The following is a 14688-nucleotide window of genomic DNA, read 5'->3' as shown; positions in this document are numbered from 1 at the left end:
AGTCAGTGACAAGGTGGGAGAAGAATGTCAACAGGTGTCAACAGGTCCAGACTCGCAGCAGCTGCTGGCATCCAGACTAATGTGTTTTCATTACAGCTTCAGTTGAAATCCAGAGCTTAAACATGTCCAAAATCTCTATGGATTCTGGTTGTGAATGAATCCACTCAGCATGCTGGAGAGGGTGAAGAAACCAGCTGAGTGATGATATTTATAAATCACTTCACATGTGAACAGGCTGCATTATTTTACATATGATCAGTGTTCTGGAACCTTATTTTCCTCTGAGAACATCTTCTGTATTCACTCATGGAAAAAATGTTTGCATTAGTCCCTCATTAATATTTCTGAGTTTGAAGTTGTTCTCTAAAACAACTTAACGCTGCTGTAAGTCAGCTGCAGTTTCAACACGTGGCCACCAGAGTGCAGCACTGACGCTTCTATCCAGCAGCAGCAGTGACCTCTGCATCAGGTCTGTTACTGAATGTGTACAGAAACATATTTAAGGTAAATATATATAAAACCTTCATCTCCACATTGAGAAAAATCTCCCCACATTTATAGTTACGACTTCTTTAATACACTTTTCTGTTCCTGCAAATATGTACATACATTTGTAAGCAATTCGTTGAGACAAAATCCTGTTTCTTACTGAAACTTATTAAAATAAAGTGCCTTAAAGCACTGACAATATATAATATTCATGAGACAGTTATAATTTTACAAGTTTGCTCTAAATTTGTCCACTTGTAAGTCGAGTTAAATGTGTTTATAAAGCACATTAAAACAGCATCACTGTCAAAATGATTATTGTGGTCTAACAATAAATCCACAGCAGTGTTCAGTAAGTATTTATGTTGCGTTTCTACAGTAAGCCAGACAAAATACACCATGAATATACAGTATTTCCATGTTAGATTATATATGATAATGTAATATATAATAAAAAGGATTACCCCAGATTCTTCTTCATCTGTTTCTTCATCTTCTTCTTTAATCACTAAATAAATCAGCTGGATTTTTTTTTTTTTTTTTAAAGCAAACAAAGAAAGAAACATGTAAAACAATTCAAAATCACAACATTTGTAGACAGACAGTTTTCAGTGGACAGGAAGGAAGTATAAGAATTTTGGAGGAAAAGGTACAATATTGGAAGAGAAGGAGTAATAAAGTAATATAATATGACCGTGTTGTAAACCAGCTGATGTGTTTGTTGGCATTGATCCAGATGACCTGTGTGTGTTTGTGTGTGTGTGTGTGTGTGTGTGTGTGTGTGTGTGTGTGTGTGTGTGTGTGTGTGTGTGTATTGTTCTAACAGCAGATTAAGGGCCAACCTGTGTTTCCACGGTGATTAACGGGGCCTAGTTAACAGAATCACTCAGCAGGGGGGGATACAGAGTGTGTGTGTGTGTGTGTGTGTGTGTACTTTGATTTAGGGTTATGGAGAACAAATGCTCACACAGCTGTTTTGGGGACGATTAAAGGATTTGCCATTTAATGTAAAGACTTGCTGGTATAGGTTGTCTTAGATTAAGGATAAAGGGATATTTATGTTGATATCTGAATATTTATATTAAAAAAAATGTTTCCAAGCGGTTTTATGTAATCTTATGTTTATGTGCACTACACACTGACAGTCCCTGATATGGAGACATTAGTACAGCTGTATGTTATTGTTAAATATGATTTGTTATTGTGAGTTTGTGTGTAAACTGTTTTATGTAATTTGTAATAAAGGCTTTTATTTAGTGTTTTATAATTTTTATGGATTTGATTTTTATACTTATTTTGATTTATTTTGTTTTTATCATTTTGTTCTTACTAGATTTACTAAATACATTTTAATTTGCATTTGACTGCTGTTCTTATTATTCTTATATTTCATAAACTTTTTATAACAAATCCTATGCGCAATTTTATACGATTTTATTTCTATTACTATTTCTTGTTTTATTATTTCAGCTGTTCATTAATCTAAAGCTGTTTTTATCCCATTTTATTGGTTTTGAATTGCATTTTGATTTGTCTCCCAGGTGTTGTTTAAATAAAGTTTGATTGACTGATTTAAATCCAGTGTAAACCTCTCCTCCTCGTTGGGGGCGTGGTTTACCTCCTCAGTGGGCGGAGCCGCCCCGTTACCTAGCAGCCAGCGGCAGAGTGATTGACAGCTGAGCGGTTTAAATCCTCAGGAGCGGAGCGGCGGCCAGAAACGGCTCCAAACCCACGAAACTACCGGCTTTAAAACCAGGAAACCCCTGGATTTAAACACTTTGTCGTCTCTGTCGGACTGTTTCACAGTTTAAAGACACTTTACTTTTGTTTTTTTCTGGGACAAGAAGCGACAGTTTGAGAGTGACGCTCCTCCGGCCGAGGTAAGACCCGTCTGTTAGCTTAATGTTGATGTGCAGGTGAGCTTTAGCCTGGAGAACAAACACTGAACTGACAGGAATATTAGTTATTACACAGTAATATGTGTGTTTTAATGAAAGTTAGCTCTCATACAGAGTTACAGAGTTCTTCAGGTGAAGTTCACAGAAGAAATTCAGAACAGAAAAGACCAAAACGTCATAATAAAACAGCACAGAAGTGTTCAGTTAGCTGTGAAAATACAGAGAAGTAGGTCACAGGAGAAAAGATAAAGTCACAGGAAAGATAAAATACATCAGGATGAGTGAGTGTAGATTATAATATGATACAGACAGGAAGATAAGTAAAGATAAATCAGGTCAAAGATGGATTTATTAAACTAAATCCAAAAGAAAACAGTCACAAAACAGAAAATAAACCACAAACAATTTGATTTAAAACAACAGAAACACTTCAGAGATGTTAAGACTGAAGATTGAACAACAACATCAACAATATTAGTGCAATAATTCAATAAAGAAGCTGTTCTCAGAGGAAAATGAGATCCCAGAACACTGAAGGCAGGGTCCGCCACATGTAAACACAGTAAAGAAGTATAAAATCTGTTGTTCTTCAAGGTCAGTATGTTTATTCACTTTATTCAGTCGTGAAGACAGTGAGATAGTTTGATTATTCAGTTTGTTCAGGGGGAAAAAATGATCAGCAAATGAGGATCTCTGTCTACTGATTATGATTTCTATAATTTTCAGCATTTCTTTTTTAAAGTAAAAACTTTCTGATTTCTGCTTCACAAATATACATTTCCTCTGGTTTCTTTCCTCGTCTGTATTAGTAAACTGAATATCTTCAGGGTTTTAGACAGTGAATCAAGAGCTATTTAACACATGAATGAACAATAATAATAATAATATTATTCAGTTGCAGCCTTACAAGTTAAAGAAAACCAGTAAAAAGTCACATTTCAGAAGAAAAAATGGGATTTTTTGGCATTAATGATGAATCAGAGGTCAAAATAAACATGTTCGTTGTTTAATGTTATTTTTTCTGCACGATTAATTCAATTAATGTGTGTGTGTGTGTGTGTGTGTGTGTGTGTGTGTGTGTGTGTGTGTGTGTGTGATGTAAGCAGTATTAAGGAGGTGCAGGACTCACACTCACAGCTCAGTGACCCTCAGTGAACTACACACTGTCTTTCTCTGTGGTGCGTTCAGGGTCAGCTGTTGAAAGACTCAAACTCAGGAGACAAACAGTGCTAAAGCTTCACTGTTTCTGACTCCTCAAGTGTGACTATGTTGATTAATTTGGCCCATTAAAAGTTGTGAAAAGCAGCGACTGCTTTGTCGCTCTGGTGTGAAGCTTGTTGATGAGACTTTTACAATCTGCAGATTTTCAGTTTTGCGTGAGAAACAAACAGCTGTGGTGACTCAACAGGTCAGAGGTGAAGCCCTTCAGACGCACTAACACCTGGGAACTTTCTGCTCAGTCGCTATAAGAAGCAGTTAGAGAACGTGTGTGTGTGTGTGTGTGTGTGTGTGTGTCCTGCTGAAGTGCCCTTGAACAGTGAACCGAGTTGCTTCATCAACATAATTAATTTAAAACTCAATCAGCTAAACGCCTGAAAAATGTGACGTGCATCAAAAACAGAAACAGGTCATAAAATCTGTCTGAACACCTCGGCTCAGTGTGTGTGTGTGTGTGTGTGTGTGTGTGTTTAATCCCTGGTTTGTGTGATGGCATGTGACTGTCTGAGTTTAACACACACACACACACACACACACACACACGGTGGTGGCTTGGGATTAAACATCACTGTCTCATCTCAGATTACTCCCCTCTCTCTCTCTCTCTCTCTTTCTCCCTCTCACACACACACACACACACACACACACACACACACACACACACACACACACACACACAATAATGACAACTTGATGGTCTGGACAGGAAATTGGACCAAAATCCGACTGTTTGCCCGACACACACACACAGTTTTCAAATCCATCCTTCACCATCTGGGCCTTTAATCTGTGTTTGTGTGTGTGTGTGTGTGTGTGTGTGTGTGTGTGTGTGTGTGTCAACCTTTCACTCATCTCTCTCTCTCTCTCTCTCTCAGGACATCAGGCTCGCTCGCCCATGTCGTCCCAGCAGCACAGAGGTAGGTGAGCTGTCGACTTCTTGGAGAGCTCTGATGGGAATTCATGGAATGTCCCGGAACGCCCTGGGCGGGACTTCATTTTTCCTGTTTGCTCGTCGCCGCTGACGACCCTTACTTCCTGTTCCGGCCTCGGCTTCTCGTCAGTTGTTAGACACTGAGCGAGCGATATAGAGATTGGAGAGGAGAAAACAGCCGTCTTGTCATTTCTTTTCCTTCGACGAAGATGTTTCACTTCCTTTCAGTCACTTAAAATACATTTGCGTTAAAACATTATAAACAACCAACATCCTCCTGGAAGTCGGTGTATGTCAGTAAAGAACTGTGTCCTTGAACTTCACGAGATGAATAACCCCTCCATCCTCCTCCGTCCTCCTGCAGGCCAGCCGCTGCCCACCAGGCCCAGGGAGAGAGCCTGATCCTGGGCAGACGGAGCCAGCTGATGCCCCCCGGCTCCTCCTGACATCAGGCGTCCAGCATCGCGCACGCTGAGCCGGAACATGCTATAGCCACCTGACAGTCAATCAAAATGATGGCCTCCGTGGTTGTCGGGGGCAACCGGAAGAAGTCCCTCACGCTGAGAGGGGTGGACCCCGAGACCTGTATGATTGTGTTCAAGAACCACTGGGCTCAGGTAACCAAGCTTCCACTACATTCACCCCTTCATTAATAAGTGTCAGTCAATCAATCAATCAATCACTTCTCAGACAGAAAAACTCACTTTCCTGTTATCTGTCGCTGCTATTTTATCCTTTCTGTCCCTCAGTCTGTCCTATTTTCCTCATAATGGTTGGCAGACACAGTGTGTGTGTGTGTATGTGTGTGTGTGTGTGTGTGTGTGTGTGTGTGTGTGTGTAACTGACCCAGACTTTGGCCCTTAAACACAGGATCCATTTATAACAAACCTCTCTCTCTACGCCCGCCAAGAAATCCCACACACACTCCATGTCAGTGTGTGTACGAGTGTATTGTGTGTGTGTGTGTGTGTGTGTGTGTGTGTGTGTGTGTGTGTGGTCGTTGTCTGAAGCAGCGGGGGTCAGAGGTTAACACAAGTCCAGACAGTGAATCTTTTCTTCTCTTTTCATTCATGTAATCGTCCCTTGTTCGTCCTCCCACAGCGATCTGCTGAGCTGCATCTTAAATCTGTTACCGTGACGACTATTTCTCTGCTGCGTGTTAGCTGTACATTCACTGTAAATATTGAAAATACAAAACCGCAGAATCAAAAACATAGAAACCTGAAGATTTGGTCCTTTCAGTTTAATGTGGGCGAGCAGGTAACATCAACCCCCTTTAATACAGAAAACATCTGGAATTTGGTGTGTAAACAGTTTTTGAAAGGTAGAATAAAGTAAATTATATTAAAAACATGATTGTCATAACACGTCAGTAGCTGTGTTTCCATAAGCTATTTCAAGCACATGAATTCAGCTACGTAGAGGGTTATTTTATAAACCATACAGAAGACAAGATGGAGGAAGAGTGGGAACAGCTGATCAGTCAGCGAGCGACATGACGACTGTCAGTGGCTCATTCATGACGTTGAACTTGACGCACCTGAAAGAAAGCAGCAAACTTGTCTCCTGGCATCAGAAAAAGGAGTTAATCGCCTAATTAACCTAAAAAGAGTGTGGCGTATCGATATAAACTTTTAAGTACCATAAAACCGTTGCAGAAGATTACCTAAATCATACCTAACTTCACACCGACATTTCCTCCTCAACAGAGCTCATGAAGTCTTTTGCGATCTTTCACTCTCTGTCTCTGTTTGTTGCAAATTAAAATGTGATTAAAAACAGGTGGACTTGTGTCTGCAGGTGGTGAAGATCCTGGAGAAACACGAGCCGGGTCGCAGCTCCAGCGCTCTCAGTTTCCTCTCCGGTCACGGCAGCAGTGCCAGCAGCAGCAGCAGCTCCGGAACGTTACGTCTCGGTCCGATCCCGGCTGACGAGGCCAGCGCCGTCCAGAACTACGTGGAGCACATGCTCTTCCTGCTGATGGAGGAAGAGGCGGGCCAAGGTAGGAGAACGAAGAGAATAAAACATGTCGTCACTCGGCTGTGTTGTTTCTGGACTCACGACTGTCTGACACCAGGTGGAGCGATGGGTCCCATCCTGGAGTTTGTGGTGCTGGAGGGTGTGATGGAGAGGCTGTTTCTGTGGAGCCTGAGGAGACAGTTCACCGAGGAGATGAAGCTGGAGCAGCTCAGGATGTATCAGATGCTTCTGTCTCAGGCCCGGCAGCCTCTGCTGCACCATAAACCAGTTCTACGACCGCTCATGATGCTGCTGGCCTCCTGCGCCGGAGCTGGAACCGGTGAGTCGGGGCCGAAATCGTTATACAGAATAAAAAATGTGACATTTTGGGGGAAGTAAGCGGATTTTCCTCCTCCCTGAGATGAGACTGACGTGCCAGGATGCTGGATTGAAGCTCACGTGATCATTTGATCTCATAAATCCATATTGGCAGGTTTTAAGCACTTGTGGCCGAACACACAGCAGCTGAAACAAACCAGCATCTATTGAGGAACTACTGGCAGCTGAAAGGTTTAAAAACAACTAATCATGGATGTTTTTCTCATTAACCAGCTGTCTAATGACATCAGACAGGTATTAAGAGGTTATTTTACATGCTGTGAACAGTCACCTGGGTAGTTTCTCACCTGTGTGGCTCCTCCAGACAGCGGCGGTGTGGTGGAGGCCGAGCTGGTCCTCCTGCTGAACCAGCTGTGTGTGGCTCTGGTCAAAGACCCGTCAGTCCTGGAGCTGTTCTTTCACACCAGCGAGGACCAGGGCGCCGCCAACTTCCTGCTCTTCTCCCTGCTCATACCGTACACACACAGGTATGTATGCACACTCATGAACGTGGGTCGAACCAGAACCAGCCGGGCCACCACCTTTATCATCTCTCTCTCTTTCTCTCAGACAGGGTTCGGTCGGTCAGCAGGCCAGAGACGCTCTGCTGCTCATCATGTCTCTGTCGGCCTCCGATCCTCGAGTCGCCAAGCACATCGCCGAGAACACATACTTCTGTCCTGTGAGTGCACACACACACATACACACACACACACACACACACACTTATTAATACAACTTTGCCGTTCACGCCGAGACGCCTGCGCTCATCGTCTGTTGGCACAAGTTTCAGGGTCAACTCGTGTCTCCTAAACTTGGAAATGTCAAGGATTTACTCAGCGTCTCTCAGAGATAAGCCCATTAGACGTGTTGCATTCTGCCGTCTTTGCCTCGAGCGTCCATATTTTGAATAAACACAATGATAAGAAGTTAAAATGGTGTCATAGTGTTAAAACTCTGAAGCGTGTAATATCTGTTCTCAACCTGTCTGACAACAGATATTAAGATCGTTAGCTGCCGTTGTAGGAATAGATGCCCAAATCTGAGCCGCAGAAACCTTTAAATGTACGTCAGAGTTACATCACACAGATCAGTCCAACCAGCCGCACATCTGTGGGTTATGTAAAGGTAATGTAAAGGTATATCTTCTGAGCAGAGCTGCTAGTTTTTCCGTGTTAGCTGATCTTAATTTAGGAATAAAAAGAACATAAATGTTTTTTCTGAGTGCATGAAAGCAGGAATATATTGCATGTATTGGTTGGAGTTAACGGATTAAAAAAAGCTTCTAATAAACCACTCAGTGTGTTTTTTATGAATGAGATTATTGTTTAAATTAGTGGAATCTGTGGTCGTGTTGGTGCGGCGCTCCATTCATCTCCCCTCTGCATTGTAATCTCATTATCACAAGTTATGTAATAAACTAATGAGCTCACGCTGCCTCCTCAGGGAGAGAGAGTGTGTGTGTATGTGTGTGTGTACAACTCAATGCTAACATCGACATGCTAACATGCTCACAAAGTACAGCTGAGGATGATGGGAATGTGTTTCTGTCATGAACTTCAGCACTGGACAACTACAACAGTGATTCTGCCCCCTGGTGGGCGGTGAGAGGTCATTAACAATAAATGCATAAATTATAAAGTTTATGATTTTGTACCTAAGTTTGAAATTACTGTAATTATGTATGATGAAGTAACTGATGAAACAGGGCAGTGAGTGACATGTTTTCTTCATATATCAGACCAGAAAACACTAAATTAAATTAATAATAATACAAACGTATGAATATATTCATCTAAAAACATGAAAACTAAAATTCTTTGACACAGTAAAACAATTAAAGTTTTTCAACCAGGACTTGGAGTCTGCAGTCATGCTAGCAGCTCTGTGAGCTCAATGCTAACATGCTGATGTTGAGCATCTTCTAATGTTTTAGCATCTGCTGAATCCATCCAGCAGCTGTTAAGGAAGACTGACAGTAAACAATAACAAAACAATGATAAAGTGCTGACTAACAAAAAAACATGGTGCATGAAGTCGCTGTGTCGGCCATGTTGGATCCATCGCTGCAATCACTGTGGGAGAAAGAGAGGGAGGGAGTGTGTGAAAGGGCGAGCAGAGACACTTCAACACGTGCTACCTGTGTGTGTGTGTGTGGTTTAAGCCCATGTAACCACAGTCTGACCTCAATCTTTCTGTAGCGAGCAGATTAGTAAACCAGTGTGAGATTGGCTCGCACACAGAGAGGGATTAGTAAGTCTGCACGTGATTGGACGGTTGCCTGACTGTTAACGAGACGGATGCTGATGCTGCTGCTGTTGTTATTGTTTTTGTTGTTTTGTTGTTGTTGTTTATTTCTGCTCTCTTTTTCTCTCTCCTCTCTCACTAAAGGAATAGTTCTGCATTTTGAAAAAACCCCCCACTGATTTGCTTTGGAAGAGATTTAAACCTCTCTCGTATGTTTACATTAAGGTTACGGGGTCATTAAGGTTAAGCCAAGCTACACAACAGCTGGTTAGCTTAGCTTAGCATAAAGACTGGGAACAGGGGGGAACAGCTAGCCTGGCTCCTCCCAAAGAGAAGGAGCAAGGAGTCTCTTCATCACTGTGAGGTCGGAGGCAGAAAGCAAAGACTCCAGCAAAACAAGTTATTACATGTTGATCTGTGAGCTTTGGAGGCATTGGCAGGCTAGCTCTTCCCTCTTGTTTCCAGTCTTTATGCTAAGCTAAGCTAATAGTCAGACAGTTGTAGCTTCATATTTACTGTACAAATATAAGAGTGGCATCATATATATTTGTCCCCAAATGTAGAACTATTCCTTTAATGATCTTATTATGTGAAATGAGTCATTATAGTCTCCTCTTCATAAACACAACACCGTAATCTGCACTGGAATTTAATTTCCGCAAAAGCTGGTGCGCTTGAAATGCTAACCTGCCTGTGTGTGTGTGTGTGTGTGTGTGTGTGTGTGTGTGTGTGTGTGTGTGTGTGTGTGTGTGTGGACAGGTGCTGGCCACAGGTCTGTCTGGTCTGTACTCGTCTCTTCCAGCCAGGCTGCAGGTCTACAGTGAAGACTGGCACTGTCTGGACCAGGCGGACTGGCAGCAGGTACACACTGTGCTCGTTAACAACGATGAAAACACGCTGACACGATGATGTTTGAGTCATGAATTAATTAAAGGATGAAGACGGAAGTTAATGAGAACTAAAAGAAACAGTTAATTGATTTCTGGATCGCTGAGCCGCAGCTGACTGATGATGGCGTCACTCTCACCTGGTGTTTGTGTCAACAGGTTCCAGCTCTGGTCCACTTCCTGCACTCGCTGGACTTCTGCAGTGCTGTCACCAAGGTAACGCACACTCACACACACGCACACACACACACACGCACACACAATGAATACACCTACAGTCAGCATGTATCCGTCTCTCTCAGGTCGCTCATCCCTCCATCCGCTCTCAGCTCCTGAGTTACATCTATAACGGCTTCCTGGTGCCGGTTCTGGCTCCTGCTCTGCACAAGGTACCAAACATCATTTTAACCTGTGTGATGTTGCCATACTCACCTGTTCAGACCTGCTATTAGCATCTAAGTCCAGGTGTGAGAGCTTCAAACACACCAGACATTCTTAACAAATTGCACAATTCAAAGAGAGCTGCATGAGAATCTAAATTCTACAAGACTTCTTCTGAATTCTGCAACATGTCATTTGTTTCCTTGCTTACCTGCAAACATTTAGCAGCTGTTTTGATTTTGATTTTGTGTGTGTGTGTGTGTGTGTAGCTGACGGTGGAGGAGGTGATGACCACCACGGCGTACCTGGACCTGTTCCTGCGCTCCATCCCCGAGCCGGCCCTCCTGCAGACCTTCCTGTCCTTCATCCTGCTGCACACACACGACAACGTGCACATCCTGGACACTCTGGTCAGCCGAGTCAACACACCTTTCCAGGTAACACACCGTGAGCACGATCCAACTGTTGTCTTGACTCTTTACCTGTCTTTGTGAGCTCCACCTTCACCTTCACCTGTGTGTGTGTCCGTCAGCTGGGCACGGTGTCTCTGGCTCTGTTCAGGACTCTGATTGGTCTCTTCTGTGAAGACGTCATGCTGCAGCTGGTGTTCAGGTCAGTGTGACAGATCCACGGAGGAACTATTATCAGTTTAGTGGAAATAAGAAAACCTCCCTGTCGTCCTTCTTTGCCTCCTCCATCAGCAGCTTCTTCTTCTCCCACAGTTATTCCAGTTGTTCCAGTGTACCCTGGGGAAAACAAACCCACTTCCTGTTTTGATTTGCTTCCTTTGTCCTTCCTCAGGTATCTGATTCCCTGCAGTCACGTGAGCAGGAAGCAGCGCTGCTCCCTGCAGCAGAGGGACTGCTACTCCTCCAGCGCCGCCTCCTTCCTGCTCCTCATGCCCTCCTGGTGTCCGGGGAACCTTCACAACGCCAACACACACTCACACTCGGAGCACATCCACTGGCCCAAAGGAGCCGGTCAGTACGACCGACACACATCAACACATCACACGTTAACTCTCTGATATGTGTTAACGTAGATTCTCTGTCTGTTTTCAGACCGGTCGGTGTCGGACAGTGTGGGTTACTGTCGAGGTTCAGACTTTCTGATCGATGTAAACTATCTCCACTACCTCTGGGACGCCCGCCAGGCCATCTCCACTTCACACAGGTCGGTCTCAGCTTTCAGGTTCCAGATCAGCCTGATACTGTCGTACACAGTGCACAGTGTCAACAATGATCCCTGTTAGTCACTGTGTCTCAGTATACGATGATTGGGATGAATAAGTGGGTCATTTTATCCTTGTTTGTAGATTATTTTTTGGTTTAGGATAACACATTAGTCACCTAGAGACACAGTGACAAGCAAAGAAACACTTTTGCAAAAGAATCCAACACTTCCCTGAATGTTCTTTAAGGACAACCCGAGACATTTTGTAGTCCTGTTTTTAACGAGATCTCAGCACATCCACAGCGGTGTTTGTGTTGACTGAAACAGGGAACTAGGAATGGCACTACCAAAATATCCACCAGCATCACGCTGAGAGAGGCCATCTCTTGAGCATCGTACGGCTGAAAAGCACAAGATGTACAGCTGAATGAGGCTGAGTTTGGTTTCTTTGCAGGGCGTGTCGGTTCTGGTCGGCTCCGTACGACGGGATCAACCCTTCTCCTCATGAATACCGATCCGACACACCGGGCGATGATGCAGAAGACGAAGAGGAGATCGTACAGCGAGGAAAGAGCGACTCCATCAGCTCTCTGGTTGTCACTCCTCCACCTTCAGCCCTCTCCCCGACGCCGTCCTCCTCGGATACCGTCTCCGTGGGAACCCAGGCAGGAAGAGCCGGCTCGGCTCTGGACCTGGAGTGGGACGACATCTTCGCAGATGACGATCTGGCTCTGGCAAACGGCGGCGTGAGCATGGAGGTCGACAGGAGCGTTTCTACACTGGCGCCTCCACCTCTGCCTCCCCGACACATCCAGGAGATGCGACGCACCGCCACCAAGCTGGTGCACGGCTGCTACGTGGAGGAATCAGAGTTCGAGGACGATGTTCTGGTCTACAATCTCGTCGCGCAGAAAGACACAAAGGCGGCCATTTTGGAGCGAATCATGGCAGCGAATCGACGGGCGCGTGGAAGCATCTCGAACGGCCAGCGAGCGCAAACGGCAGCGACGACGACGAATTTCGCAACGATGCTAACGACAACAGGGAGGACGGTGATGGAGACGGTGAACAGTATCATGTCGACACGGAGGAGAAGCGAGGACGGAGGGAAGGAGGAGCGAAGGTGGAGCGAGGATTACGGGAAGGAGGGGAGGAGGAGGAGTGAGGACTGTGGAAAGGAGACGTGGAGGAGGAAAGACGACGGAGAAGAGGAGGCGAGGAGGACTGAGGGAGAAACAAAGAGTCGTCAGGGTCTCATCAATGGTTTTAACGTGAAGAATCACGTCATCGACGAATGTGGTGATGCGGATGAAGACATGAGGACGACTCAGCAGAACTGCAAACAGAATCACAGTTTATCTACAGACACTTTGTCCAACGGCCATTCAGAACCTGCGACTGATGCCAGCGCTCCAAATCTGCCCGGTAACAAGGCCACTAATAGTGACGACTTCCTGTCCCGATACCAAGAGCTCATGCTCTCGTTGGGGGTGGAGCCAGACTGCGATGACATCACCGATGACATCAGCACGTTCAGGAGGCGAGTCCGAGCACTGAGGCAGAAACTGGAGGACGAGGACGACGGTTTTGTGTTCAGCTCCTTGTGGGACGACGGAGAGGAGGAGGCAGAGGAGGAGGCGATGGAGGAGGAGGAGGAAGGAGAGGAGAGGAGCAGCAGGAGGCTCGGAGTTCCATTCACAGGTCTGAGTTCTCACAGAGTTACAGGTTAAACTCTCCCCGTCACACACACACTGACCTGTGGTTTCCCATGATGCAACAGGTCCGTTCATCAGTGTCCTGCTGTCGCGGCTGGAGAACCTTCTGGAGAACTCCATCGCCGTCAACCTGCTGGTGACGGGCATCCTGGCCCAGCTGGTGTCGTACCCGCAACCTCTGCTGAGGTCCTTCCTGCTCAGCACCGACACACACAACCAGCCCAACGTCCGCACACTGTACCAGGTAACACACACACACACACACACACGGTCCATCGTATCTTTATATATATATATATTTATATCTTTGTATCGTCTGTGTGTGTCCAGGTGCTGGTGTCGGTGCATGCTCAGATAGAGCGCTACGTGGCGGCCCGACCGGACTATCCTGCCCTGATCACTCAGGCCTGGAGGTTCCTGTTAGCTAAAGACCAAGACAGCAAGTTCAGAGGTAAACGAACACGTGGAGGTTCTAGCTGCAGTTCGTCTACGTGACGTCCAGACACAGTTTTGACTTCGTCTGAGGCGTCCTGATGCTTCATGTGTCCTCGTGTCTTTCAGAGTGCCTCCAGTCTCCGGGCGGCGACGTCATCCTGGACCCGTCTCTTCCTAACGGCACCGTGAGGAACGCTCTCGCTCTGCCTCCCCTCGCCGTCCTGCCGGCCTGCCCTCCCATCCCCCCACAAGCCAAGAGCCGAGTGTTCGCCATCGTCCTGTTCGCAGAGTTCCTGAAGGAGCTGGCCGCCATCGCTCAGGAGCACAGCATCGCCCCGGACTGCTCCGCGGAGGAGTAACAGCTGCTGACGGTGATCTGACGGTCTGTCAGCGAGTCGCTGCTTCATGAACATTAAAGCACAACACATGCACAAACATGACACTCTGAGCTGTGATGCAACGTGTCAGTAATCATTGTTTCTATGCACAGATTTGTACGAACACTTATGTTTATATTCCTGGCAGCACTTGAATATTTCATCCCGTGTGAATATGGACGATATTTATACGAAGACGAACGTTATTTTGAAAACAAGTCGACGTTTTCAAACATATTTATGAGATTGTTGCAAATAGTTTTCTATGATCTTTTATGAAAAATCTCTTTGCACAAGTGGTTTATTTTTAAAAAAATATCCATGGCGGCCATTTTACTTCAGATTCTTTCTACTCTGGATTTAAATATAGAATCAACCGTTCTGAAACACACGGAAGGAACTCAACAGATCGATCAACACAAACGAGCAGCAGATGGGTCGGTACGTATCAGAACTGCCACCGAGTAATGAAGCTTTTAATTTCAGTTAGTTGATTCTGCAGATGGACAGCAGGGGGCAGAAGAGACTAAACCCCCTTTTCAAATGAACCCTTCCGTTCTTGTTTCTCCAGAGAGTTTGTGTCAACAGTTTAAAGAATCC

At 45.1% G+C, this 14688-nt stretch overlaps 2 protein-coding genes across 2 annotated transcripts in view; both read left to right on the top strand.

The window, feature by feature from the left end:
* The window catches only part of LOC119027736 (butyrophilin subfamily 3 member A2-like), a 316811-nt gene that overhangs the window by 164697 nt on the left and 137426 nt on the right, over window positions 1-14688 (top strand). The window lies entirely within an intron of this gene.
* On the top strand, window positions 2131-14159 carry LOC119026818 (protein FAM160A1-like). Its single transcript, XM_037111378.1, has 18 exons — window positions 2131-2369; window positions 4481-4522; window positions 4901-5153; window positions 6337-6538; window positions 6614-6835; window positions 7199-7361; window positions 7444-7555; window positions 9880-9981; window positions 10167-10223; window positions 10310-10396; window positions 10658-10825; window positions 10921-11000; window positions 11190-11368; window positions 11450-11561; window positions 12016-13262; window positions 13342-13520; window positions 13607-13727; window positions 13838-14159. Exons 3-18 carry the CDS (start codon window positions 5049-5051, stop codon window positions 14068-14070), a joined length of 3369 nt encoding a protein of 1122 aa, XP_036967273.1. The 5' UTR covers window positions 2131-2369; window positions 4481-4522; window positions 4901-5048; the 3' UTR covers window positions 14071-14159.

The sequence above is a fragment of the Acanthopagrus latus genome, chromosome 10 (genome assembly GCF_904848185.1).
Source record: "Acanthopagrus latus isolate v.2019 chromosome 10, fAcaLat1.1, whole genome shotgun sequence".
Classification (NCBI taxonomy): domain Eukaryota; kingdom Metazoa; phylum Chordata; class Actinopteri; order Spariformes; family Sparidae; genus Acanthopagrus; species Acanthopagrus latus.
The sequence above is the reverse complement of the archived record's forward strand: the minus strand, read 5'-3'. Positions and strand labels throughout refer to the sequence as shown.